Source organism: Camelus dromedarius, chromosome 5 (assembly GCF_036321535.1).
Source record: "Camelus dromedarius isolate mCamDro1 chromosome 5, mCamDro1.pat, whole genome shotgun sequence".
In the NCBI taxonomy this organism is placed as follows: Eukaryota; Metazoa; Chordata; class Mammalia; order Artiodactyla; family Camelidae; genus Camelus; species Camelus dromedarius.
Window position 1 is genome coordinate 52,901,654 of NC_087440.1, and position 22,235 is coordinate 52,923,888.

At 41.5% G+C, this 22,235-nt stretch overlaps 1 protein-coding gene across 1 annotated transcript; it reads left to right on the top strand.

The window, feature by feature from the left end:
• Positions 1-790: 790 nt before the first annotated feature.
• On the top strand, positions 791-20,186 carry PTGER2 (prostaglandin E receptor 2). Its single transcript, XM_010982919.3, has 2 exons — positions 791-6,498; positions 18,008-20,186. The coding sequence occupies exons 1-2, from the start codon at positions 5,674-5,676 to the stop codon at positions 18,224-18,226; spliced, it is 1,044 nt and encodes a 347-aa protein (XP_010981221.2). The 5' UTR covers positions 791-5,673; the 3' UTR covers positions 18,227-20,186.
• Positions 20,187-22,235: the final 2,049 nt, after the last annotated feature.

The following is a 22,235-nucleotide window of genomic DNA, read 5'->3' on the forward strand; positions in this document are numbered from 1 at the left end:
CCTCCTCATCCTCCCCTCCAGTTCCACGCACCTGCCTGCATCCGTGCCTGCATCCTGACCTTCATGCAGCTTCCATGGAGGAGATGCGCCTGCTCCTTTTTGTGACACCCCCCCCCACTTGTGCCCTCCATCCTTCTCTCAATTCTCAAGACGTTTGCACTAGAATTACTGATTTTCTCTTCCATGTCGTCTTTTTCTCCCTTTCTACAAGACAGTTTCTGTCTATATGCTATTACTCATTTTGGAACCCTACAGTCCCTCCAGTTACTGCTGAATTTCTCAGCACCCCTTGTCATTCACCAAACTCATCCATGTTGTGGTCTTCATTCCTGTGTTTTCTCACCATTGGTTCTCTCCCCATCCTCTCCCCTAACTCCTCTATAATCAAGTTTTTGTCCCTACCTCCCCACCAAAAGTGCTCTTAGCAGGGTCACCAGAGGAGGCCCTCCTGCAAAAGTCAGCAGCGGGTTCTCTGCACCCATCGTGTTAGACCCTTCAGCAACACTGGCCCAGCCCACCACTCCCTCCTTCATTCATTGAGCACGTATTTCTACGTGTTTGCTCTATGTCAGGCACAGTTCCAGTCCCTGAGATTCATCAGTGAATTAAAGAGACCAAGATCCCTTCCCTGTAGGAACTGATATTCTATTAGAGGGAGATAGTTAACAAGCAAAAACAAATAGTAACGAAACATGGTGTGTTAGAAGGCAATAGGGCTGTGGAAGAGAAAAACATAGAACTCAGCCACAGCCTGGGGAATTTGCCTTTGACACACGATCATCACTATGACAAAACACACCCTATGTGGCAACAATATTTAATATCAGATCAAATTGTGGGATATGTCTGTATATCCCCATGTAATAAAAACAAACCACATTTTTATCTGCTTTTTTTCAAAACAAATTTTTATTGAATTATAGTTGCTTTACAATGTCATGTTAGTTTCAGGTGTACAGCAAAGTGATTCAGTTATATATATATTACATATATATATATTCTTTTTCATATTCTTTTCCATAATAGGTTATTACAAGATACTGAATATAGTTCCCTGTACTATACAGTACGGCCTTGTTTATCTGTTTTGCTGCTGTCTTTCTTAAGTCAGTACTCTTCTCCCTCCTACTTCTCCTGGATTTGATGTGAGAATGTTGGAGAGAAGAAAAAGAGGAAACTCAGGGGCAGTGGGGCTCTGGGAGTTCTCAGTTTGTGATACTGTGTATTGGGTCCAGGGGGCAGCTACCAGAGATAGAAGAATGGGAGTAGCTGAAACTTCGGGGCAAAAGCTGACTCATTTTTACCCCTTTTTAAAATTTTGTCAAGTGCTGGCTTCTGACAGTGAGGAAGTAATTAGGAACTCAAAGTATGATAGTATGGTCAAGAAATAGACTTTTCTATGGGTAATACTTTTCATTTTAATCTTGATGAAAATAAAGCTATTATGTTAAATACAGTGAAAATTTTCCTTCCTGCCATTAGTGGAGTGACTCATTTGATCTAAGCCCTTGGGCTAATAAGCAGTGTGTAGATTTACCTTTCTGATGTTTCCTGTCTGAGGACAAGAGAACTGTTGTACTCTCACATCCATTGGTAAAGTACTTTTTATTGACTCAGGGTTTTGCAAAGACTTTATCAAGTTGTTTCTCAAACAACCCCATGAGGATGTAATAAGTCCCACCAAGCCCTGGTTACACACACATGCCTACATGAATGCAAATAGAGCCAGATACTAATTTGACTGATATTAACTTATGTATTTTTTGCCCAGTACTTCCTGATATCCCAGACCTTTCCCTGGTTTTAGCAGCAGCATCTAGGGAATTCTGCACTGACTGCCTCAGGGAAAGAATATTATTGACAGGTATCAACTATTAGTTGATGACTTTTGAAAGGCAAGAGCCAGACCACAGGAGATGAGGAGGATCAAAGTTTCACCATTTCTCCCCCAACTAATTCCACAGGCTGCGAAGGAAGGAAGGTGAAGTTCAAGAGAACAAGGAGAGCTTAGATGTTAACACAGGGGTTTCCTAGATAAGGTTGTACCACCAATCTCAGACAGGTATGAAGGATCTGAGAGCATTAAAAAACCCATGCTTCACTTCTTGGGTAGAAACAGGGCAAGCATCAGGGAATGAGGATTCTCTAAGCCTCATGTGGTATAGAAGGAGTGAGAATAGTTCCCAGGAGCACAGAAGTCACAATGGCATGAAGAGAAAGGTAACCAGATGTGATTCACATCACTCAGATTCACTCTTTATTCTGCAACTCCAAACTGCTGTAAGTTTTAGTTTTAGAATTTCCATTTAGTTCTTTTTTATAGTTTCCATTTCTTTACTAAGATTCTCTACCTGCCCACTCACAATTTCCCTTAATTTTTGGAACAACTTTCAAAGTTAGTTTCTATTGCCTGCTTTTTTTGTTTTTGACCCTTCTGTTGACTTTTCTGTTCCCACCTTTATGAGGAGGGACTTCTTGGTCACGGTAGTGTCAGAATTGGGTTAAGCAATGACACTAACTTAGATACCAAGGACCTAAGGTAAAAGCAATCACTTTAAGTGGGGCAGGACACCTCATTAGAAATGGTGCCTAATGTGTGATGATTTCCAGTCTTCAAATAAAAAGGACAGTTGCAAAAGCCTTGTGAAAACGGCAGGGGTGGCTTCTCCAGTCTTCTTGATCAGTCTCAAGAAACTGACAGGACCTTCCCACTCACTAGGGAGTAGAACTGGAAGAGAACTGAAAACATTAGCATTTAACCCCCTGCCTTCTACCAAGTAGAACAGACTCCCCCATTGATTAATCTTTTTCCAAATTAAAAGCACCTTTCTTGCATTTCCTGATATAAAGGTGATACATACTTAGAAAAATCAGCCAAAACAGGAAGGCATAAAGAATAAAGTGCTACCCAGAGAAATTACCATTAGTATTTTGCTGAACATCCTTCAAGATGCTGCTCTGTGAAAATACTCATGCATATAATTTTATGTGAATGGAATAACATACATGCTTTTAACTCAATACATGGTAAAGATCATTATCAGTAAATATAGATCAACAGCATCCTTTTTAATGACTGTCTATTGTGTGGCATAGGTTTACCAAGATTTATTAAACCAATCCTCAATAGAAGGACACTGAGTTCTAGATTCTTGCAGTGAGGAACATTATTTCTGCTTTCTCTGTGTATGTATAACATCTCTGTGTACTTGTCAGATTATGTCTCCTTGAGGCAGTACATTTCTATAACATTATTTCTGGGCTGTAGCATATTCAACAGGCTTGATTTCTGGACCTATGAGGCAGTGTGGTGACTTTGTACTATGTCAACTCACCTAAGCAGGATCTGTTTTCCAGAATCCTGCATGGTTTCGGGTTAGCATTTGGCCCATGAGGAAAATGTTGAATGAACTTTACAAGGCAGAGGCTATGGTTTTCACACCTGAAGGACAGCGCAGGGGTCCAGGCATGGTGGTAACTCTAGCACGTTGTGGCTGATCCACTGGCTCCCCTTGCTGTCATAAGGCAGCACCCAGACTCCAGCTCCTGCCAGATCTTCAGTTTCTTCATGTCCTAAGCCAAGTGCATGTGCAGCTCCATGCAGGGTGCCAGCTTCTCCTGCAGTGCATCTGCATTATCCATGTTGGAAGTAGTGAGAGTCTTTGAAGATTCCAGTTGTTCATGAATTTCAGTTTGTCCCCACAAGTTCTAATTCTGTTCTTACTCTCATATATGTCCAGCTTTCTATCCTGACTGCCTCTAGCTGATCTATGGTGACTTCAAGCTCAACATCAGAACCAGAGACAGCAAACAGCCTAGCATAGACTCCTCCACCTTCTCCCACCATCGTGTAAGGTCTAAAGCAGCCCTGTCCAGCAGAACTTCTGTAGTGATGCAAGTATTTTCTAAGTGAGCTGCCCAAATATGGTAACCACTAGTCCCCATGTGAGTCTTTAGCACTTGAAATGTACTTAGTGCAAGTGAGAAACTAAATTTTCACTCTTATTTAATTTTAATTCATTTAAATTTAAATAGCCACAAGTGGCTGCCATATTGAACAGCACAAGTCTAGTGCCTAAGAATAAAACACTCATTCGTTATCAGAGTGGTTCTGTTTCTCCACTTGAATCTGACGGATACAGGCAGCAGCTGCTGACCGGTGGGGAAGGGGATGTTGACAGAACGCTAGCATGCCAGGAATGACAGGCCTGGAGGACCCAGACCTGGGGGGCTCACCAGCCTGCCATCTCTGAACTTCTTACAGGAGAAAAATAGACCCCCTGTGAGCTTGCCCTGTTGGGAACCCCATCCCCAAACCGGTCCCCAAGACAGAGTGATCACAGTGAGCTAAAGTAGTCACAGACAGCAGGCAGTCTTTCCTTTACTCTCACACCATGACTTTACCCTCTTGCCAGTTCCCTATGCAGATCCTCCTTGCTCCCAGGCCTCCTCCCTTCCCCAAAGGAATATGATCTTCCTTACAGAATATAACTACCCATGTCTGTCTTTTTTGTTTTGTTTTGAACATCAACCCATTTTCATAACTCTGTAATTATTGCAGTAGGAAGTAAGCAATCATTTTTGTCAGCTCCAGTCTCCGAAACTGGTGACTTTCCAATAAACTTTACTGAGAATGGACCTTTCTGGGTAGGTCTGGCACAGTTAATTGAACATGACAAAATGTATGGCTGAAAGACATTTTCTTTCACAGCTGAGCTTGAATTGCGAACAATGTGCAGTGGTTTCAAGCTGTGCCCACAAACACAATTCTACACGATCACAAGGAACATTTATTTTTTCTTTTTTCTTTTTAGTGGTTGCTTAAACAAGTGGTTATCCGTTATGGCGCTGACATTGGAAACGGCGAAATGCTGGCAACCGAATCAAAGCAAAAGTGCAAGACAGCTCAGTGCGCGCGTGGTTTGGTTCCTTGAATGCAAAGGCTTGCGTTTTCATTTCCTCTTAGTTTTGGTCCCGCCTCTTGGTGTATCTTCTTGAGAATGTTTTTTAAAGGAAAGGAAAAGAACATATTTCTCATACTGCAAGCCATCTTTCGTGTCAGTTCCCTTCTTTTTCCCGTCTCACTGGACTGGGTCCTCCTAACTTCTTTATCGGTTGGTGAGTCGCTTTGCTCTCTCCGGTGTTGCCCGGCCTTCAGTGAGTCCTGCGCAGACCACGAAGTGCCCGGCCCTCCTTCCCAGCTCTCCACCAGGGCTAAACGCTTCCAGGCTGAGAAAAATAGCCAGGAGGAAGCGCAGCGTGGAAGGAGGACCCCTCTCCGGCAGGCCATCCGCGCCTTGCCTGGCCCCCTCTCCGCCCCCGCTCCCTGCCCGGGCTCGCGAGAGACTATCCGTGTGACACGTCCACCTCCTGGCAGCTCGCGGGTTCTCGCCCGGAGCAGCGGGGAGGAGGCGGCTGCGGCTTCCTGGGTGTGGGTCCCTGGAGGAGCCTGGAGCGCCGTCCGGATGCGGCAGCCGAGCGGCCTCTCTGGGAGCCTCGGGAGACCCGTGCCAAGCCTGCCCTCAGTGCGCGCCACGGGCCAGCAGAGGGCTCTGGATTTTGGTCCCTCCCCTTTCCCTCTGGGTCCCGGAGCACTCCAGCTCTCAGACCCTCCTCCCCCCAGGTACAGGCCGGCGGGAGAGGAGGACGCATCTCTCCTCCCAGCACCCTACCATGGGCAACACTTCCAGTGACTCCAGGCTCGAGAACTGCGATGCTGAACAGTGGCTTCCCTCGGGTGAAAGTCCCGCCATCAGTGCGGTGATGTTCTCGGCCGGGGTGCTGGGAAACCTCATCGCTCTGGCGCTGCTGGCGCACCGCTGGCGGGGGGACTCGGGGCGCAGCGCCGGCCCCGGGAGCTCCATCTCGCTGTTCCATGTGCTGGTGACCGAGCTGGTGTTCACCGACCTGCTCGGTACCTGCCTCATCAGCCCCGTGGTGCTTGCTTCCTACGCACGGAACCAGACCCTGGTGGCACTGGCGCCCCAGAGACGCGTGTGCACCTACTTTGCCTTCTCCATGACCTTCTTCAGCCTGGCTACCATGCTCATGCTCTTCGCCATGGCCCTTGAACGCTACCTAGCCATCGGGCACCCCTATTTCTACCAGAGCCGGATCAAACGCCGCGGCGGCTTGGCCGTGCTTCCCATCGTCTACACAGCCTCCCTGCTGTTTTGCTCCTTGCCGCTGCTGGGCCACAGGCAGTACGCCCAGTACTGCCCTGGGACGTGGTGCTTCATCTGGCTCGAGCAGACTACGTACCTTAGGCTTTACGCCACCCTGTTGCTGCTCCTCATCATTGCGGTGCTCGTCTGCAACTTCAGTGTCATCCTCAACCTCATCCGCATGCACCGCCGGGGCAAGAGGAGCCGCTGCGGACCCTCCTTGGGCGGCAGCCGCAGGAGAGGGGAAAGGGTGTCCATGGCAGAGGAGACGGACCATCTCATTCTCCTGGCTATCATGACCATCACCTTTGCCATCTGCTCCTTGCCTTTGACGGTAAGTCACCCACTTCGTTTCCACAGCCAAACTCTGTGCAGCCTTCTCTTTCTCCCCTCTTACTGCCACCCTTTCCACCACCAAATTTTTGCCACTTAAAGAAATCTGTCCTAATTTGTAAAGGTCTATAGCTTTCCCCTTTCTCTTCTCCCCTTTATCCCATTTCTTACTTCCCTAACCCCACCAGATGGGCATCTCTATGCTAGTGTTTCTCATTAGGCAACACAGTTGCCCCTGAAAGGGAGTTTTGGCCCTCTACTAAGCCAGTCCAGACCCCAATCCGAGAGTCAAAGCCCCTGTACAGTGTCCCTGCCCCTCCAAGGCCAGCCTGGCTTACCACCTGAGGAAGAAGCAGTCCCTTACATCTTTGGATAGTTGTCAGTTACAACCTGTCTTCCCTTAGCTGTAGTTTGCCTCCTGGTACCCCGCCTCCACTAGTGCTAGTTCTCCAGGCTCTGCCTTCTGTTCCCCCAGAACAAAATGTGATACCCAATCCATGGTAATCCAGCTGTCATTGAGAATGGTCCCAGGTGAGAAGGGTCCCTCTTGGAGAAGTCCAGAGCATTTATTATTTTTCTTAAAAGTTAAACAAAACCTCATTTACAGATATCCCAAATTACATATTGGGAGTATAACTCTTTGTGGCCATGAACATTCATAATATATACATAGTGATAACTAGAAGAAAGGGTAAGTTGCCTGAAGGAACCCCTTGCTAAACTTTTGGGTTCTCCCTAGAGAAGGCATTTATACCCTCTTATGAAATATCCTCTTGATGTCACTGTCAGAAATATCCGGAGGTGCTCTACACTTTATGAGCACAAAGCCATGTGCAGGAGTGGCTGGTCGATCTCAGGAATGGAAGAGTTAGGCATGTTCAGGGCTTGCCTTGACCCAGCAGGCGGGGGGCTGCCTGGGAAGCTGAAGGGCAGGAATCTAGGTTCTGGGGTGGTGCTGCCCTTGTTGGGCCAACATCAGCAGTTGTTTCTCTGATGCTGTGAGTTTGAGCCTCCTAAGGCATAGCATGGGTAGCAGAGCCTGTAATGTATCTGAGCATGTACTGGCCTCTTACAGAGAAATGGGAACTCAGTTTTAGCAGCTCTACGTCCTAATCTTCAGAAGCTCAAGACTAACCCTGTAGGGAGTAAACAGTTGGCAATGACTTTCACCTGCCACAGTCTTGGAAAAAAGAAAGAGACAGATGATACCTGTCATTAGCAAGTGTGATCTGTAGAAGCTGAAGAAGTAACTTTATGCTACTTCCCGCCTTCATCACTGCTTTTCATTATCTTCATACACTCATCCTCAGGGGTGGAAAAGGACAAAGGATCTTAAAAGCCTGGATATGACCCTTCCTCCCACAAATTCACTCCCTTTCTTAGCTATGTTCTCTTCTCCTTGATTCCCACAGTCTTCATACTTCTGCCCCATCCTCTGTCAGAGTAGAAGCTGATCTGAATCAATAAGTTACACTTTGAGATGAATGAGATGGAGTATGTAAAAGATGCCCTTTTATAAAATGAAGTAGTACTGTGGAAGGCTGCATCTCCCACTCAATCTGAGCAGGGGAGTTTGTGCAACAGAAATGCCATGAGATAGAAACCAGCATGGCTTCCACGAGTTTGTTTTGTTTAACTGGTAGAACTATGTCAGGAGCTAACTCAGCATTTTAGGATTGGGACTAGGATGCAGAACATGTATCTGTGAGGGAAAGCATTTCAGGTTCCACTAAACAACTTAGAATTTAACTTGAGAGACATGAGAGACATAAACCATTTCTGAATTGGGGAATACCTGTCATGGACTGGGGGGATTAGGATGTCAGTTCTTGGAGTTTTGTCTATCATGTGTGGGTGTGTAAATGTAAAAATACCCCCCCAACCCCAGCTACTTAAATAGCTTAGAAATGGGCTCAGAGGTGAGCACACACTTGTGAAAAGGATCATTATTTCCTTTTCTCCCTTTGGAGGAGGAGAACATGAAAAAGAGGTCTCCTCTTTGATCATTACTGACCCACTGCATAAACCTACTTTTTTTAATAAAGTCAGTGATTTTCAGCAGGTTCCCCTGTTTTCAAGTGAATTTGTCTTTCATCATGAGAACGTCATCATTGCCATATGTTGATTTTTAAAGGTATAATAAACACACACACACACATATACATATATTCCCCCTTCATTTAATATTAAGCTAGGGGTAGTTGCCCCATAGTTGCCAAATGGAAGAGTTAAAGTCTAGTTAGAAGGGGTGGTAGCGGGGCTTAGGAGGTTTGCTCTGAAGCCGTGTTTTTATCTAGATTGCCTGTTTATGGCTTAGGGGGGCCAGAAGAAGATTATGAGGCAGCTTTAGCTCTTTCAAGCCACTGCTTGGCATTGACAGTATCAGCAAATATTATCTAGGTTCTCTTCTGCATATATATATGGCAAAGATTTCCAGACAAAGAGCAGGAAAAAAGCCTACTGTGAATATAATCTAGAAAGCTGGCCAAGCTGACTTCTTGCCTTGGGGCTAGCGTGACACATTTTCCAGATGAGCTACAGATAATCCACTAGGCGCAAAACAGATATTTGAACTGTACCTTAAATGGGAAGTATCGAGTCATCTCTTTTTTTTTTAAATTGAAGTACAGTTGATTTACAATGTCAGTTCAAGCTGTACAGCAGAGTGACTCAATTATACATATACATACATATATACACATTTTCTTTTCAGATTCTTTTCCATTATACATCATTATAAGAAATTCAACATAGTTCCCTGTGCTGTGCGGTAGGTCCTTGTTGTTTATCTATTTTATATATAGTAATGTGTGTCTGTTAATCCCCAATTGCTAATTTATACACCCCTTCCATTTCCCCTTTGGTAACCATAGTTTTTTTCTATGTCCATGAGTCTGTTTTTGATTTGCAAGTAGAATTTTTATCTTTTTTTTTTAGATTCTACATATGTGATATAATATGATATTTCACCTAGTATAACAATCTCTAGGTCCTCCATGTTGCTGCAAATGGCATTATTTTATTCTTTTTTATGGCTGAGTAATATTCCAGTGTGTGTGTGTGTACCACATATTCTTCATCCAGTCATCTGTTGATGGACATTTAGGTTGTTTCCATGTCTTGGCTATTGTAAATCATGCTGCTGTGAACATTGGGGTGCATGTGTCTTTTCCAGTAATACCTTTCTCCATATACATGTCTGGGGTGGGATTGCTGGATCATATGGTAAGTATGTTTTTAGTTTTTTAAGAAACCTCCATACTGTCCTCCATAGTGGCTGCACCAACTTACATTCCCACCAACAGTGTAGTAGGTTAACTTTTTCTCCACACCCTCTCCAGCATTTATTATTTGTAGAAGTTCTAATGATGGTGATTCTGACTGGTGTGAGGTGATACCGCATTGTAGTTTTGATTTGCATTCCTCTAATAATTAGCACTATTCAGTATCTTTTCATGTCTTTTTTGGAAAGATGTCTATTTAGGTCTTCTGCCCATTTTTTGATTGGGTTGTTTGTTTTTTTGATATTAAGCTATCTGTGCTGTTTGTGTATTTTGGAAATTAGTCCCTTGTCGGTCATGTCTTTTGCAAATATTTTCTCCCATTCTGTAGATTTTTTCATTTTGTTTATGGTTTCCTTTGCTGTGCAAAAGCTTTTAAGTCACATTTTAGGTCACATTTGTATATTTTTGCTTTTATCTCCATCACTCTAGGAGCTGGTTGGAAAAAATATTGCTGAAATTTATGTCAAAGAGTGTTCTGCCTGTTTTCCTCTAGGAGTTTTATATTATCTAGTCTTATATTCAAGTCTTTAATCCATTTTGAGTTTATTTTTTGTATAAGGTGTTAGAGAATGTTCTAATTTCATTCTTCTACATGTGGCTGTCTAGTTTTCCCAGCACCACTTACTGAAGAGACTGTCTTTTCTCCATTGTATATTTTTGCCTTCTTTGTCATAGACTAGTTGACCATAAGTGTATGAGTTTATTTCTGGACTTTCTGTCCTGTTCCATTGATCTATACGTATGTTTTTGTGTCAGTACCATACTTTTTTGATAACTGAGCTTTATAGTATAGTCTGAAGTCAAGGAGCATGATTCCTCCAGCTCCATTATTCTTTCTCAAGGTTGTTTTGGCTATTGGGGGTATTTTGTGTTTACATACAAATTAAAAAAAATTTCTTCCAGTTCTGTGAAAAATGTCACAGAACTAGCAAAATGCCTCAACAAATTACTAGCAAATCAACTCCACAGTACACTGAAAAGGTCATACACCATGATAAAGTGGGATTTATCCCAGGAAAGCAAGGATTTTTCAATATCCACAAATCAATTAATGTGATACACCACATTAACAAATTGAAGAATAAAAATCATACAATCACCTCAATAGATGCAGAAAAAGCTTTTGATAAAACTCAACATCCATTTATGATAAAAACTCTCCAGAAAGTGGGCATAGAGGGAACATACCTCAACATAATAAAGGTCATATATGACAAACTCACAGCTAACATTATTCTCAGTGGTGAAAAGCTGAAAGCACTTCCTCTAAGATCAGGAACAAGACAAGGATGTCCACTCTCACCACTTTTATTCAACGTGGTTTTGGAAGTCCTAGCCACAGCAATCAGGAAGAAAAAGAAATAAAAGGAATTCAAATTGGAAAAGAAGTAAAATTGTCACTGTTTGCAGATGACATGATGCTATACGTGGAAAATCCTAGGGAGGCTGCCAGAAAACTACTAGATCTCATCAGTGAATTTGGTAAAGTTGCAGGATTAATTATACAGAAATCAGTTGTATTTCTATACATTAACAATGAAATAACAGAAAAAGAAGGAAACAATCCCATTTACCATCACATCAAAAAGAATAAAATACCTAGGAATAAACCTACCTAAGGAGTCAAAGGACTTATATTCAAAAACTATAAGACACTGATGAAAGAAATTGAAGATGACACAAACAGATGGAAAGATACACTGTGCTCTTGAATTGGAATTGTTAAAATGTCCATACTACCCAAGGCAATATACAGATTCAATGCAATCCCTATCAAATTGCCAATGACATTTTTCAAGTCATCTCTTAATAAGAAAATTTAAATTGATTATTGACTAATTTTATCAGTAGATTATTGGTACGTCTTAGTATCTTTCATTTACATAGCACTTTAAACTTTATGAATGCTGCACTATCCAGAATTAAGTTATTTCTTGTAAGGCTTATCTGACAATTCAAAACTCAAGGCTGCTGTATGGTGCATTACATTCGGCTATTTCAGAATGCTTGGCATGTATCTCCAAGGGGTGTTTTTTCCCCATATCCTTTTATTCTACTTGGCCCACACTAAAATTTTGGTCAGACATGGCCTCCACCAATCTGCTACCTGAGGCAGGAATCATTTCCGCAGATCCTAACTGGGGCTCTGGTAGACAAGGCAAAAGCTTCTAGTCACCTTCAGAAATTCTCCTATTCTTCTAAGAGAGCACACACAGCCCAACAGGAATACAACAGGAGCTACAAATAGGAGCCACATAAGGAAGTTCAAGTTTTCTAGTAGCCAGATAACAAAAAGTAAAAAGAAACAGGTGAAATTATTGATATATTTTATTTACCCCAATATATCTAAAATATTATCAATATAAAATGTGATCAATGTAAAATAATTATTAATGAGCTATTCCAAATAATTTTCTTTCTGTGTCCCAGAAAATACCAGCTATCTACCCTGTCTCTGCCTCTTCCTTCCTTGGGATAACAGAACTGCTTTCTGTGGTCCTCAAAGTGGGCCACACCACTGGCCCAGCAAGGAGCGCCCACAGCTGTGTACCCAGTGGGACACCAGCCTACTCAGCACTCTAGGAATAAGGGGACAGGGGAAGTGGGAACTTAGGAAACCTGAACTGAGACCTGATGTCAGTCATTGTCCCAAGGAGTGGGAAGGTTACAATTACTGCCTCCACAAATGCCAACCTAGCTCTCCCAAAGTTTGCGAAGTGAAACTCACAATGTAAGATGCCCAACACCCTGTAATGAAGTTTAGCTTCAACTACCATATCAGCATCAAAATGACAAACATTTTTGAGTGCTAACTTTTACAGACATTAACCCATTATCCTCACAACAATCTATAAAATAGATAGCATTTTTATTTCCATTTTACAAATGAGGCAAATAACTTACCCTGGGTCCCACAGCTAGTGAGTTATGGAGCCGAGACTCAAAGCCAGGCAGTTTAAGCCCACAGCCTGTGCTCTTAACTGTAGTACTATCAGAGAGAGAGTACTCATTTCAGGGATAACACGTTGAGAGGATTAGTCCAAAATTTCACAAGAGAATTGTGAAGATGTTATAAATATCTGGACCTCTTTGTCTCTTAATTTCAGCTTTTTGCTTTAAAGATAAATTAGCAAAGACTTTTTTCCCACATCAGATCAAGGGGTCTGAGCTGGGGCCTCAGGTGTGGTTTCTTTTTTCTTCTGCACAGAGCTGTGCATTGAAAGGCTGAGACTGACATTTTAGGAGATCAGCTGGTATAAATGCTGGTCTAAATTAAGAAATAATCAGATTATCCCTCACATAAAATCTTCTGTTGGTATACATAGGACATTTATTAATTGACTTTTTTAAAGCACTATTTTGGCTGTCCAATATAAAATCATGGAAAGGACCAACAACATATTCCAAACTGTTTATACACCAAAGGAATAGTATATAAGTTAATAAATTCCTCCTTATGTTAGTCAGCTGTTGTCATCATTTCACAGAGATAAATAGAAACTTTCTTCCTGAAATGGAACAGCACACAGGAAATACATCAGACTTCCATTCTTGGCTCAGATACTGTTTATATCTTAATTTCCAGCCCACATAAAGTCGCTTTCTCACTACTCTACTAATAACTGGATAGCTTCTGATCATTTTAAACTGTTTTCCGCATGCCATTAGGATAAAGTGCTTATTATGCATTTTATTCAGTTCTAAAATTTCAAGAGTGAACCACTGACTCATTCTAAAAATGTCTTCATCTTTAGAAATTCTTTAGGGCTATAATTTCTAGGTAAATCTGATTAGTAGAATCTGATCTTTGAAATATAGAACAAACTCAAGTAAACAATACTGGTGCTTCCTACTCATTCCCGGTTCTCTTTATGTAAAGTGGAACATGAATGGGGGTTATAAAACTGATAGGAAATTTCTGGATTACATACACACACATCACAATTCTAGTAGGGATGGAAGAGAAATCCAGAAACCTCTGCATAACCACAATGAACTTTGCCTGGTGACATTTTGAGTTAATATCCACACATTATGGAAGGCCCTTTACCATTCATACGTCATCCATGATTGCTTGGGGTTTGTTGAAATTGTTTTAATATACCTCACCTCTTAGGAGAAAGTTCCTCTGTCGGAGTGTTTTCACTTGACACCTTTTCCTTTGCCATTTGATAGTATGAAATAGTGGTTGTGAGAACAGATAATTACATTGAGTTTTTAAAAGTTAAACAGGAAGAAATACAGTCCTTTTCCCAAAAGAGAAATGGTGTATTATATCTACACCCTTGGTCAAGTTGATCGTTATTGCCTGCAATTTAGTTGTGGAAAATATGAAGGAAAGAAAAGCCCCAAAGAAAGCCAAGTAGCTACTAAGATATAACTATGGCTTTGAAGTCTATAAACAGGAGCAATGATACCCATAAATCTTTGTGACACCTTCAAAAAGAAGTCTCCTACAACCCATAATCAGTCAGTGGCAAATTTCATGGGAGATGTACGTCACAGGCTTTTTATACAGGTGGTGCCGGAGTGTGGAGTGGCTAAGGGGAAAGGCTGGGTCCCACTGCTTGTGACTCCATGGCTTCCCTACTTACCTGCAATGTGATATGGGGGCAGGGTAACTAATCTTCGAAGTCTTGATCTCCTCTTTACTAAAACAGAAGTAATAATACTTTACAGATTTATGAGAGTATTCAACAGAATAAGACATAAACTGCTTAGCACCATGCCTGGCACACACCGGTATTTAGTAAATATTAGCTACTCTCTCCATAGGATTCAGTTTCCGAAGGAAAATCAGATTGGATATTAATGATCAGGAACTGGATTCTGGAAGCTCCAAGTCATTTGTTAATTGGCCAGGCCTTGGTGGGTCTTTAATTTTTAAGTATGATACATGAATAATTTTGAACTATTTCAGGTGCTTAGTAAGGGGCAAAAGCCACGATTATGAACTTTGGCTGCATACTGAATGACCTGGGGACTCCAAAAACTCTGAAGGCCAGATTACAGCCTAGACTAATTAAATCAGAGTCTCTGAGGGGTCGGAGCAAGCCATCAGAGTATTTTTAATAATCCTCAGGTGATTTCAGAGAGCAACCAAATAAAGTTCTCATTTGCTCTAAAATTCTTAACCCACTATGTTGTTGCATTAGAGGTTTCCACCTTTAATAGGTAGCTGAAACAAACAGTACCAGGTTGGTGCCAAGATGAAGTTTTCCATGGAGACTGCAAGAATTCTCTAGAAGATAAATCTAAAGAACACTGATTTTCACCTGTGCCACTTTATAGGCATCTCAGCAAGCTCTATATTCTGGGCAAATCCCTGTAGAGAGAGTCTGTTGTAAGGAATTAAAACTCACTAAACTGGTATACATTAGTACTTGGTATTTTTCTCACAGCAAATTTATTAGTAGCATGTGCCAGAACATGTGTAAATTCTACCAGCCTCTGAAGCTGAATTCCAGAATATCAATGAAACCTTATTAATCGATTGACTTATAGCCATTGTGTCAGCCTTTAATGAAAACCCAGGATTGGCTGGAGGGAGAGGGGAAGATGGAGTTATTGTTTAATGGGTACAGAGTTTCAGTTTGGGAAGATGAAGAAAGTTCTGGAGATGGATGATGGTTACGCTTGTTTTTCCGTGTTCTTTTGTGTGATGGTCAGTCAGGTGCAGCCATAGAGGAGACAGGAGACACTCTGGGAAACAAGGTTATCATCCTCCCAGGTCTGAGAAGCAGGAAGCACTGCACAATACAGGGCCACGTGGGCAAGTGCTAGTGCAGGTCAGGAGACAGAAGGAGCAGGAGCTAGGGGAGAGCTGGGTCGTGGCCTCTGTTGGAGTTTCCAAGGGAAAGGCAAAGCAGGGTAGGGTGAACAGTTGAGAACTGGCTATTTTGAGTCATTTCTGCAAGCTCTATACTGCAGGGGTGGCTCAAAGTTGCCTGGGGCCAGGGCCCTGGAATGATTAAAGCCAAGGAATGCTGCCTCCTGGGGTCCAGGGCCAGACTGAGGAGCTCTGAATTGATTAGTCTGCATGTCAGAGAATTGCTCCGGGGTGGGCCCTTGGCTCTCTCTAAGAATTGGGAGGGGGCAGTCTCTCCCCAGCCAGAAAGGTTTTCACTAGGTCAAAACATCATAATATACAAAAAGTAAAAATATAAACCATATAGAGTTGCACAACAATGTGAATGTGCTTAATGACACTTGAAAATGGTTAAAATGGTAAATTTTATGCTATGTATAATTTGCACTAAGAAAAACCAAGCAAACCCAGGGTCCACAAGATCAAAAATGGTGAACTCTAGGCAAAAGACAAGAACCAAAGAAAAATAATGGGGAGGGAAGAGAAGATGAAACTTTTATCAAGAACTTCAAGGGTCTCTGAAGTATGTCTCTTTTCCAAGTGCAAAAGAAGAAGTTGTCTTCTACAACATATTGGCCACCTTCTGAAATGCAAATTTTAAGCATCTCTAAAAATTACTCAGCATAGTAGAAGAAAAGGAAAGGAAGAAAATAGTACAAATAGTACAGGATTGCTTCATCCTCTAAAACCATTTTTCACTTCTCATTGGTCTGCCACACACTAAAAAGATCAGGAGCTGGTGTGGGTTATTCATCATTGAAAACCTGACTCATCTTCATGTGTGACCCTTGACACTAGAGTGCTGAGGCCTCCCACACGGCCCATTGGGCTAGCCAGTTCAGTATTATATTCTTTGGTGAAATTAGATTGTAAACTAAGCCACAGACTTTTTATAGAGCAGAATGCTCAGTTGTATGTGTGTGTGTGTCTGTGTGTGTGTTGGGGGGAGGGTAGTGGCTAATATATTTTAATCTATTGGATTTATGGACACTATTATCCTGAATCCCTAAACTCCAAAATCACTCCTTAAATATGCCATATAAGTACTGTATATTTCTCATCCAAAAGTTTTGCTGACAAGAAGAGTATTGCTCCATTGCCTGTCCCCACCTAACTTTTCTCTTCTCTCTCTAATCAGGGAAGTCCACCAACAGTTCTTTTTTCCCTTACTCATCTGCCAAGTCTTTTCTCCATTCCCTAAGCCAACATTCTCTGGCATAAACACCTATGGCTGCCAAACCTTCCCGATATTGTCCTAACGTAAGCAACCCAAAGGTGACTGCTCTCCCTCCCTGCGGTTTACTTTGTATGTCCAGTTGCCAGATGCCTGCAGGGTAAGTACCAGGCAAAAAGGAAATAAACCATTCCTTCTGGCAAGGGGAATGGAGGGCAGAAGGAATAGCTCTCTAACTCACTGGCTACTTTGGTAAGAAAGTTCCTGGAGTTTTATGAAGGACCGGTTTTAAATGACTGGGTGTGATTTACATGTTTCCCTCATTTCTGTAAGCTGTGTGGACGTGTTTGATGTTTATCAAGCATGTACTGTTTCATTCTTTTCAATCTGACCAAAAAGTTGTGTTCTTCTCTAAATATCTAAGAAACCAGATGAGGGCCATTGTACCACTTTGAAAACATTGGCCAACATGTGAAGATGTGTCAGCTTTCCAGTGTTTAGGGCATTGTTCTGAACACCTTTGCTCTAATATGGGCAACCTGGATGTAGCACATGGTCAGCACTGCTCTGCTGTCAGGGGGATTGGAATTTATGGCCTGAGTCAGCCACTAACCAGCCCCAAGAACTCAGGCAAGTCACTTAAACTTCTCTGCACCACGGCGTCCTCATTGGTAAAATGGCTCTAACACTCAGGGCACTTACTGAAGTAGCTGACATAGATGGCTTCCTGTCATCCAGCAACCCTAGGAAGTAGGTATTGTTTAAAGATGTAGAAACTGAGGCACAAAGAGGTTAGTTTTCTAACCTATGGTCCCAAAGCTCTACATGGAGCCAGATTCAAACCCAGGCAGTCCTATGGCCAGAACACACGCTCTGTGTGCCCCTGTCTCACGGAACTGTGACCATTAAAGCAGACTCAGTATTTGGAAGTAAATGCAACATGGTGTTATTATCTGTCCTGAAGCTTCCTTCTTCATCTGTTGAAAGGAGACAATACTTAGGTTTCAGAGTATTCGTAAGGAATAAACACATGCGAGAGGAGTGAGACCTTGCTACCTACTCTCACCACCACAACCACACACAAAACACAGTTTGCTTTCCAGTCTTAAGAAATTGCGAATGGTCTAAGCCTGTACACTGAAGCAAGGTAAAGCTAACATCCTCTCTCTTTTCCTTCCTACAGATTTTTGCATATATGAATGAAACCTCCCGAAAAGAAAAGTGGTACCTCCAAGCTCTTAGATTTTTATCAATTAATTCAATAATCGACCCTTGGGTCTTTGCCATCCTGAGGCCTCCTGTTCTGAGACTCATGCGTTCAGTCCTCTGTTGTCGGGTTTCATTAAGAGCACAAGATGCAACACAAACTTCCTGTTCTGCTCAGTTGAATGTCGGTAAATAGGCTGACCCTTGAGGACAGCAATTAAGGAGTGCTTATTAGCCAGCCTCTGGAAGATCATTTTGAAATGTTTCCTTGGCAAAATGGGAAAAAGTTAGATTTTAAACACACTGAAGCTACCCTGATAAAACAGAGTAAAAAAACATTTCAGCAGTGGCGTGGGCTCCAGACATGCTGACAAGGCACTTTATGGAAGGTGTCAGAAGGATCTATAAAACCTACCCTCAGTGAGCATGTTCCATGGCCTTTAGAAGAACAACCAACAGCACTTAAGATCCAGTGCCTTTTGATTTAAGCTTTCCTGTTGAATGAGAGCATGTAGTTTTGTAATTTGTTTAAAACCCCTAAAAGTCACTGTGTTTTCTATTTTAATCTTCTAGGCTAGTACCATTATAAACATACAGTGTACAGTCAGACCAGATAAAACGTCTTACATATTCTCTAGGAAGTGGGTATGTGGAAGCAACCAAGCCTGGTGTCCCGTTATTGCTTAACAATGAGTTTGAAAATCACAGGTACTTTGTACTGTAACGTTTGTGTATGTGGGAGTAGTCTCTCGTCATGACAGTATTACTCCTGAAAGAGTGGGCTCAGCTGGTTAACATCAGCCTTTTTACCAGTCCGCCAGAAGCTGTGTGTCAGAATGTCAGGTTATTTATTTTATAATGTCCATTGTGCTACTTGTAACCAAGAAGACTAGGAATTTTCCTCTCAACAACAAATAGTAGGCTATTAAGAGAGAAAATTCCAATTAATACTCTTCATTCTATTTTCAGGGAAAGGTATATGCAGCTATGAAGCCAAATATTAGGATTAAAAACTGAAAAATCTGGTCAGTTCTTCAGATACACTGTAACTTTTAATCCCAACGTTGAGGCCATGACTAACATCCACTTTATAAGATGACTGCGTTGTAGCAAAATTCATCTATGTGTCTATATTTTTATCTAGGAAACATGGCTTGACTCATACTATATAGGAAATCATGTAACATTGAGTCATGTCTTAATATATTTCTAAATCTAAATATTTGGGATGGTGGAAATTTGGCATCAAAATATTTCAGTGAATTTGCACTGTTTAATCATATCTTAGTTTACAGTGTAAACTCATCTGAAATGTTACAAACATAAACTATAAAAGAAAAATTTGAAATTGGAATAGTATTTGATGAATCCCTGGCAAATAGCATTTTATAATTAGTGTAGATATAATAGTTTTTTAAACAAGAGATAAAACTAGAAATTTTTTTTTAATTTGGCAGGTTTTTAAAATTATGGTTGCATTGTAAATTAGAATTTAAAATATTCAATACAGTACTTGGCATTAGAGGAGTTTTTTTTCCCCTTATAGCATGTTCTTCAAAATAGTGGAACCACCTTATTTTTTTGCAGTGTTATTACAACATAGCTGTTATTTAAAAAAAAAAAAAAAGGTTAGTTTTTTCCAAACTCTCATTGAGTTGCTTACGTAAAACCATTTCCTATAAGTAGTTATCAGATTAGATCATCACTTACAAGTGATTCCAAACCAATCTAGAAGTCAGTGTATTTTGACACAATCTATGTCAAATCAGCCCTTATTTTAAAAAGAATAAATAAATGGTATGCTTTTCTACTAATTTAAACAAACCAGGCAAAATTTAACTTAGCTAAAATCTGGACGTATAAATAAATCTTCCCTGTCCATCAAGTATTCTAAAGTTAAGAAATTGTTCTAAAAAGGACTAATTAGGCTCATGGGTAATTCCTAAACATAAAATTCTGAAGTTTCTTTGAATCTGGAAGATTGATTTCTTTTATCAGATGACTTCTTTTTCCTCCAGATGAAAATGTTAACTACAATCATTTACCCTACCTCACCACCCCCAAAATTCTGGAATAATGCCTGAGAACTTAAAAAAAAAGCAAAGAAAAGCACAAACTGGGACATAATACCAATGGTGGGGACAAATGATTCATTCTGCGGGCCCAAAATATAAGGATTTAAACCGTTTATTTAAGAACTGGTAGATTTCCAGAGCTTTGTTTCTTAGTGTACGCCTGTTTCTTGGACTGAGTTAAGTAATTAAATTCTGTTCTTTCATTTGCACTGACACATAGAAGGAATTAAAAGTTCCTTCCATAATAGTCATAATCTATACAGTAAAAGGAATTTTCAGTCACTTACTATTAAAGGCAATTTCAGGTAACAGAAAAAGTTACTTAGATTGGATATATAAATATTTCCTTTTTAAAAATCACATTGCATCAGACACACCTGTTTAAGTTTACAGATTCATTTTCAAGTTTAATTAAAAAAACAAATTAGCCTGGTATATCAGAGAACTAAATTGTGATGAAAGAAGACAGATTTTATTCTTTGTCCCTGACGGCCAGTGGAATGAGAAGGGGAAAAAACCTATAGTGAATTTTCAACTCAGAATGCCAGCCCTAACTTTAGGTGTCCAGAAATGGGATGGGCCAGAGCTGTCTGCCCTGAGCTGAATTGTTTCTGGATGGTTCACTGAAGCCCCAGGTCATCTTTCCCAAGAGAAAACTGGGAAATTCTGATACTAAATTGTGGCCTTGAATCTCCAAAGAGCCTGATAGGGCCTGAGTTTGCTTAGAAACCATAGAAAGCCTCCAAAAGACTTGAATCTCAAAGTGGTCTAGACCCATAGCAACCTAGAGCCGGACCAAAGCTGTGGAAACAGCACCAACCTCAAACCGCCATGCTGGTGGGCAGGGGGAGGGCAAGCCCCATCCACATCACTCCGTTCTCAGTGTGATTCAGTTCAGCTCTAGGTGCCCCTGACTGCTCATGTCAACGCACTTTGAAAGGAGGATTGTCCTCATGTGAATGCAATGTCAGCTCTGCTTTGAACCAAGAAAAAAACATCTTCAATTTATAATTTGATGACTTTGAAAGACAGGGGAAGACAATTAGCTCACACTTAAGTAGAGGTTTGTTTACTTCCCTTAGCCAAACCTAATGGTTTAAGCCAAATATAATGGTTTTCTGAATTTGAGAAAAGCCCCCGCTTGAGTCATTCACAGGTAGAGAAACAGTCTTCCCCATGAATGATCATTTATAAATGTGGACCTACAGTGCCTACTCCTCATGACCATCTTCTGCTTTTACGAGACACAACTCCATTGGAATTCCTCTCTGAGTGCACATTTAAAGCATACCTCCAATCATTATACTCATAGCTTTAGAACTGATTTTTTTAAAATTTACAAAGCGTTTGATCACCTGAAATACACACTGTGGAAATAAATGTTATTTTCAGCAATTCATAAAAGCTGTAGTCTAACTCATGCATGGGAACAAGGCCATGTATTGGGCATTAATTTTTATTTCAGAAAGTTACTTGTTTTTTCTGGTGGCTTTTGTGATTTTTACTCCAAGTAAATTTTCTTGAATTATATTTTTGTATTTCCTATAAAATGTATGTGCTATTAAAGGTCAGTTTGGGCGGTTTAATCCTGTGGTCTTTGCATTCCATTTTTTAAAATCGGCCAAGTCAAACATATCAGTGGTGATTGTAGCAGAAAGAGATGGCACACTCAGAAGGGTAACTGAGGGCTGTTGAAGGAAAGGAATAGTTACAGAGGGATGGGCGGGGTTTAGGGAGTCAGCAAGGGATGGAGAAGGGTACCTCCTTGGAAGCTGTTACGACTCCCAGGCCTGAAGGGACAAGGGAGGAGCAGTGAAAGCTCTATAAGCTGCCACCCAGCAGAAGCTGTGGCCCTACGTAGGGAAGCATGGCTGCAGCCAAACCACAGGGAGGGAGGGAGGGAGGGAGGGAGGGGACTGCCTTCCCAGGGAATCTTCCTGCTCTTCTGCCGACCCTCCTACTGGCTGAACCAGCTGTGATCCAGAGAGTGAAGGGAACCATGAAGGCCACCGTACAGAGGGAGAGGAGATTTAGAGGGCAGATGAAGAAGATCTAGCATCAGCAGGTTAATAACATCCTGTCCTAAAAATCACACCAATGCAAAAATTGAAACCACAAAGTGAGCAGCCT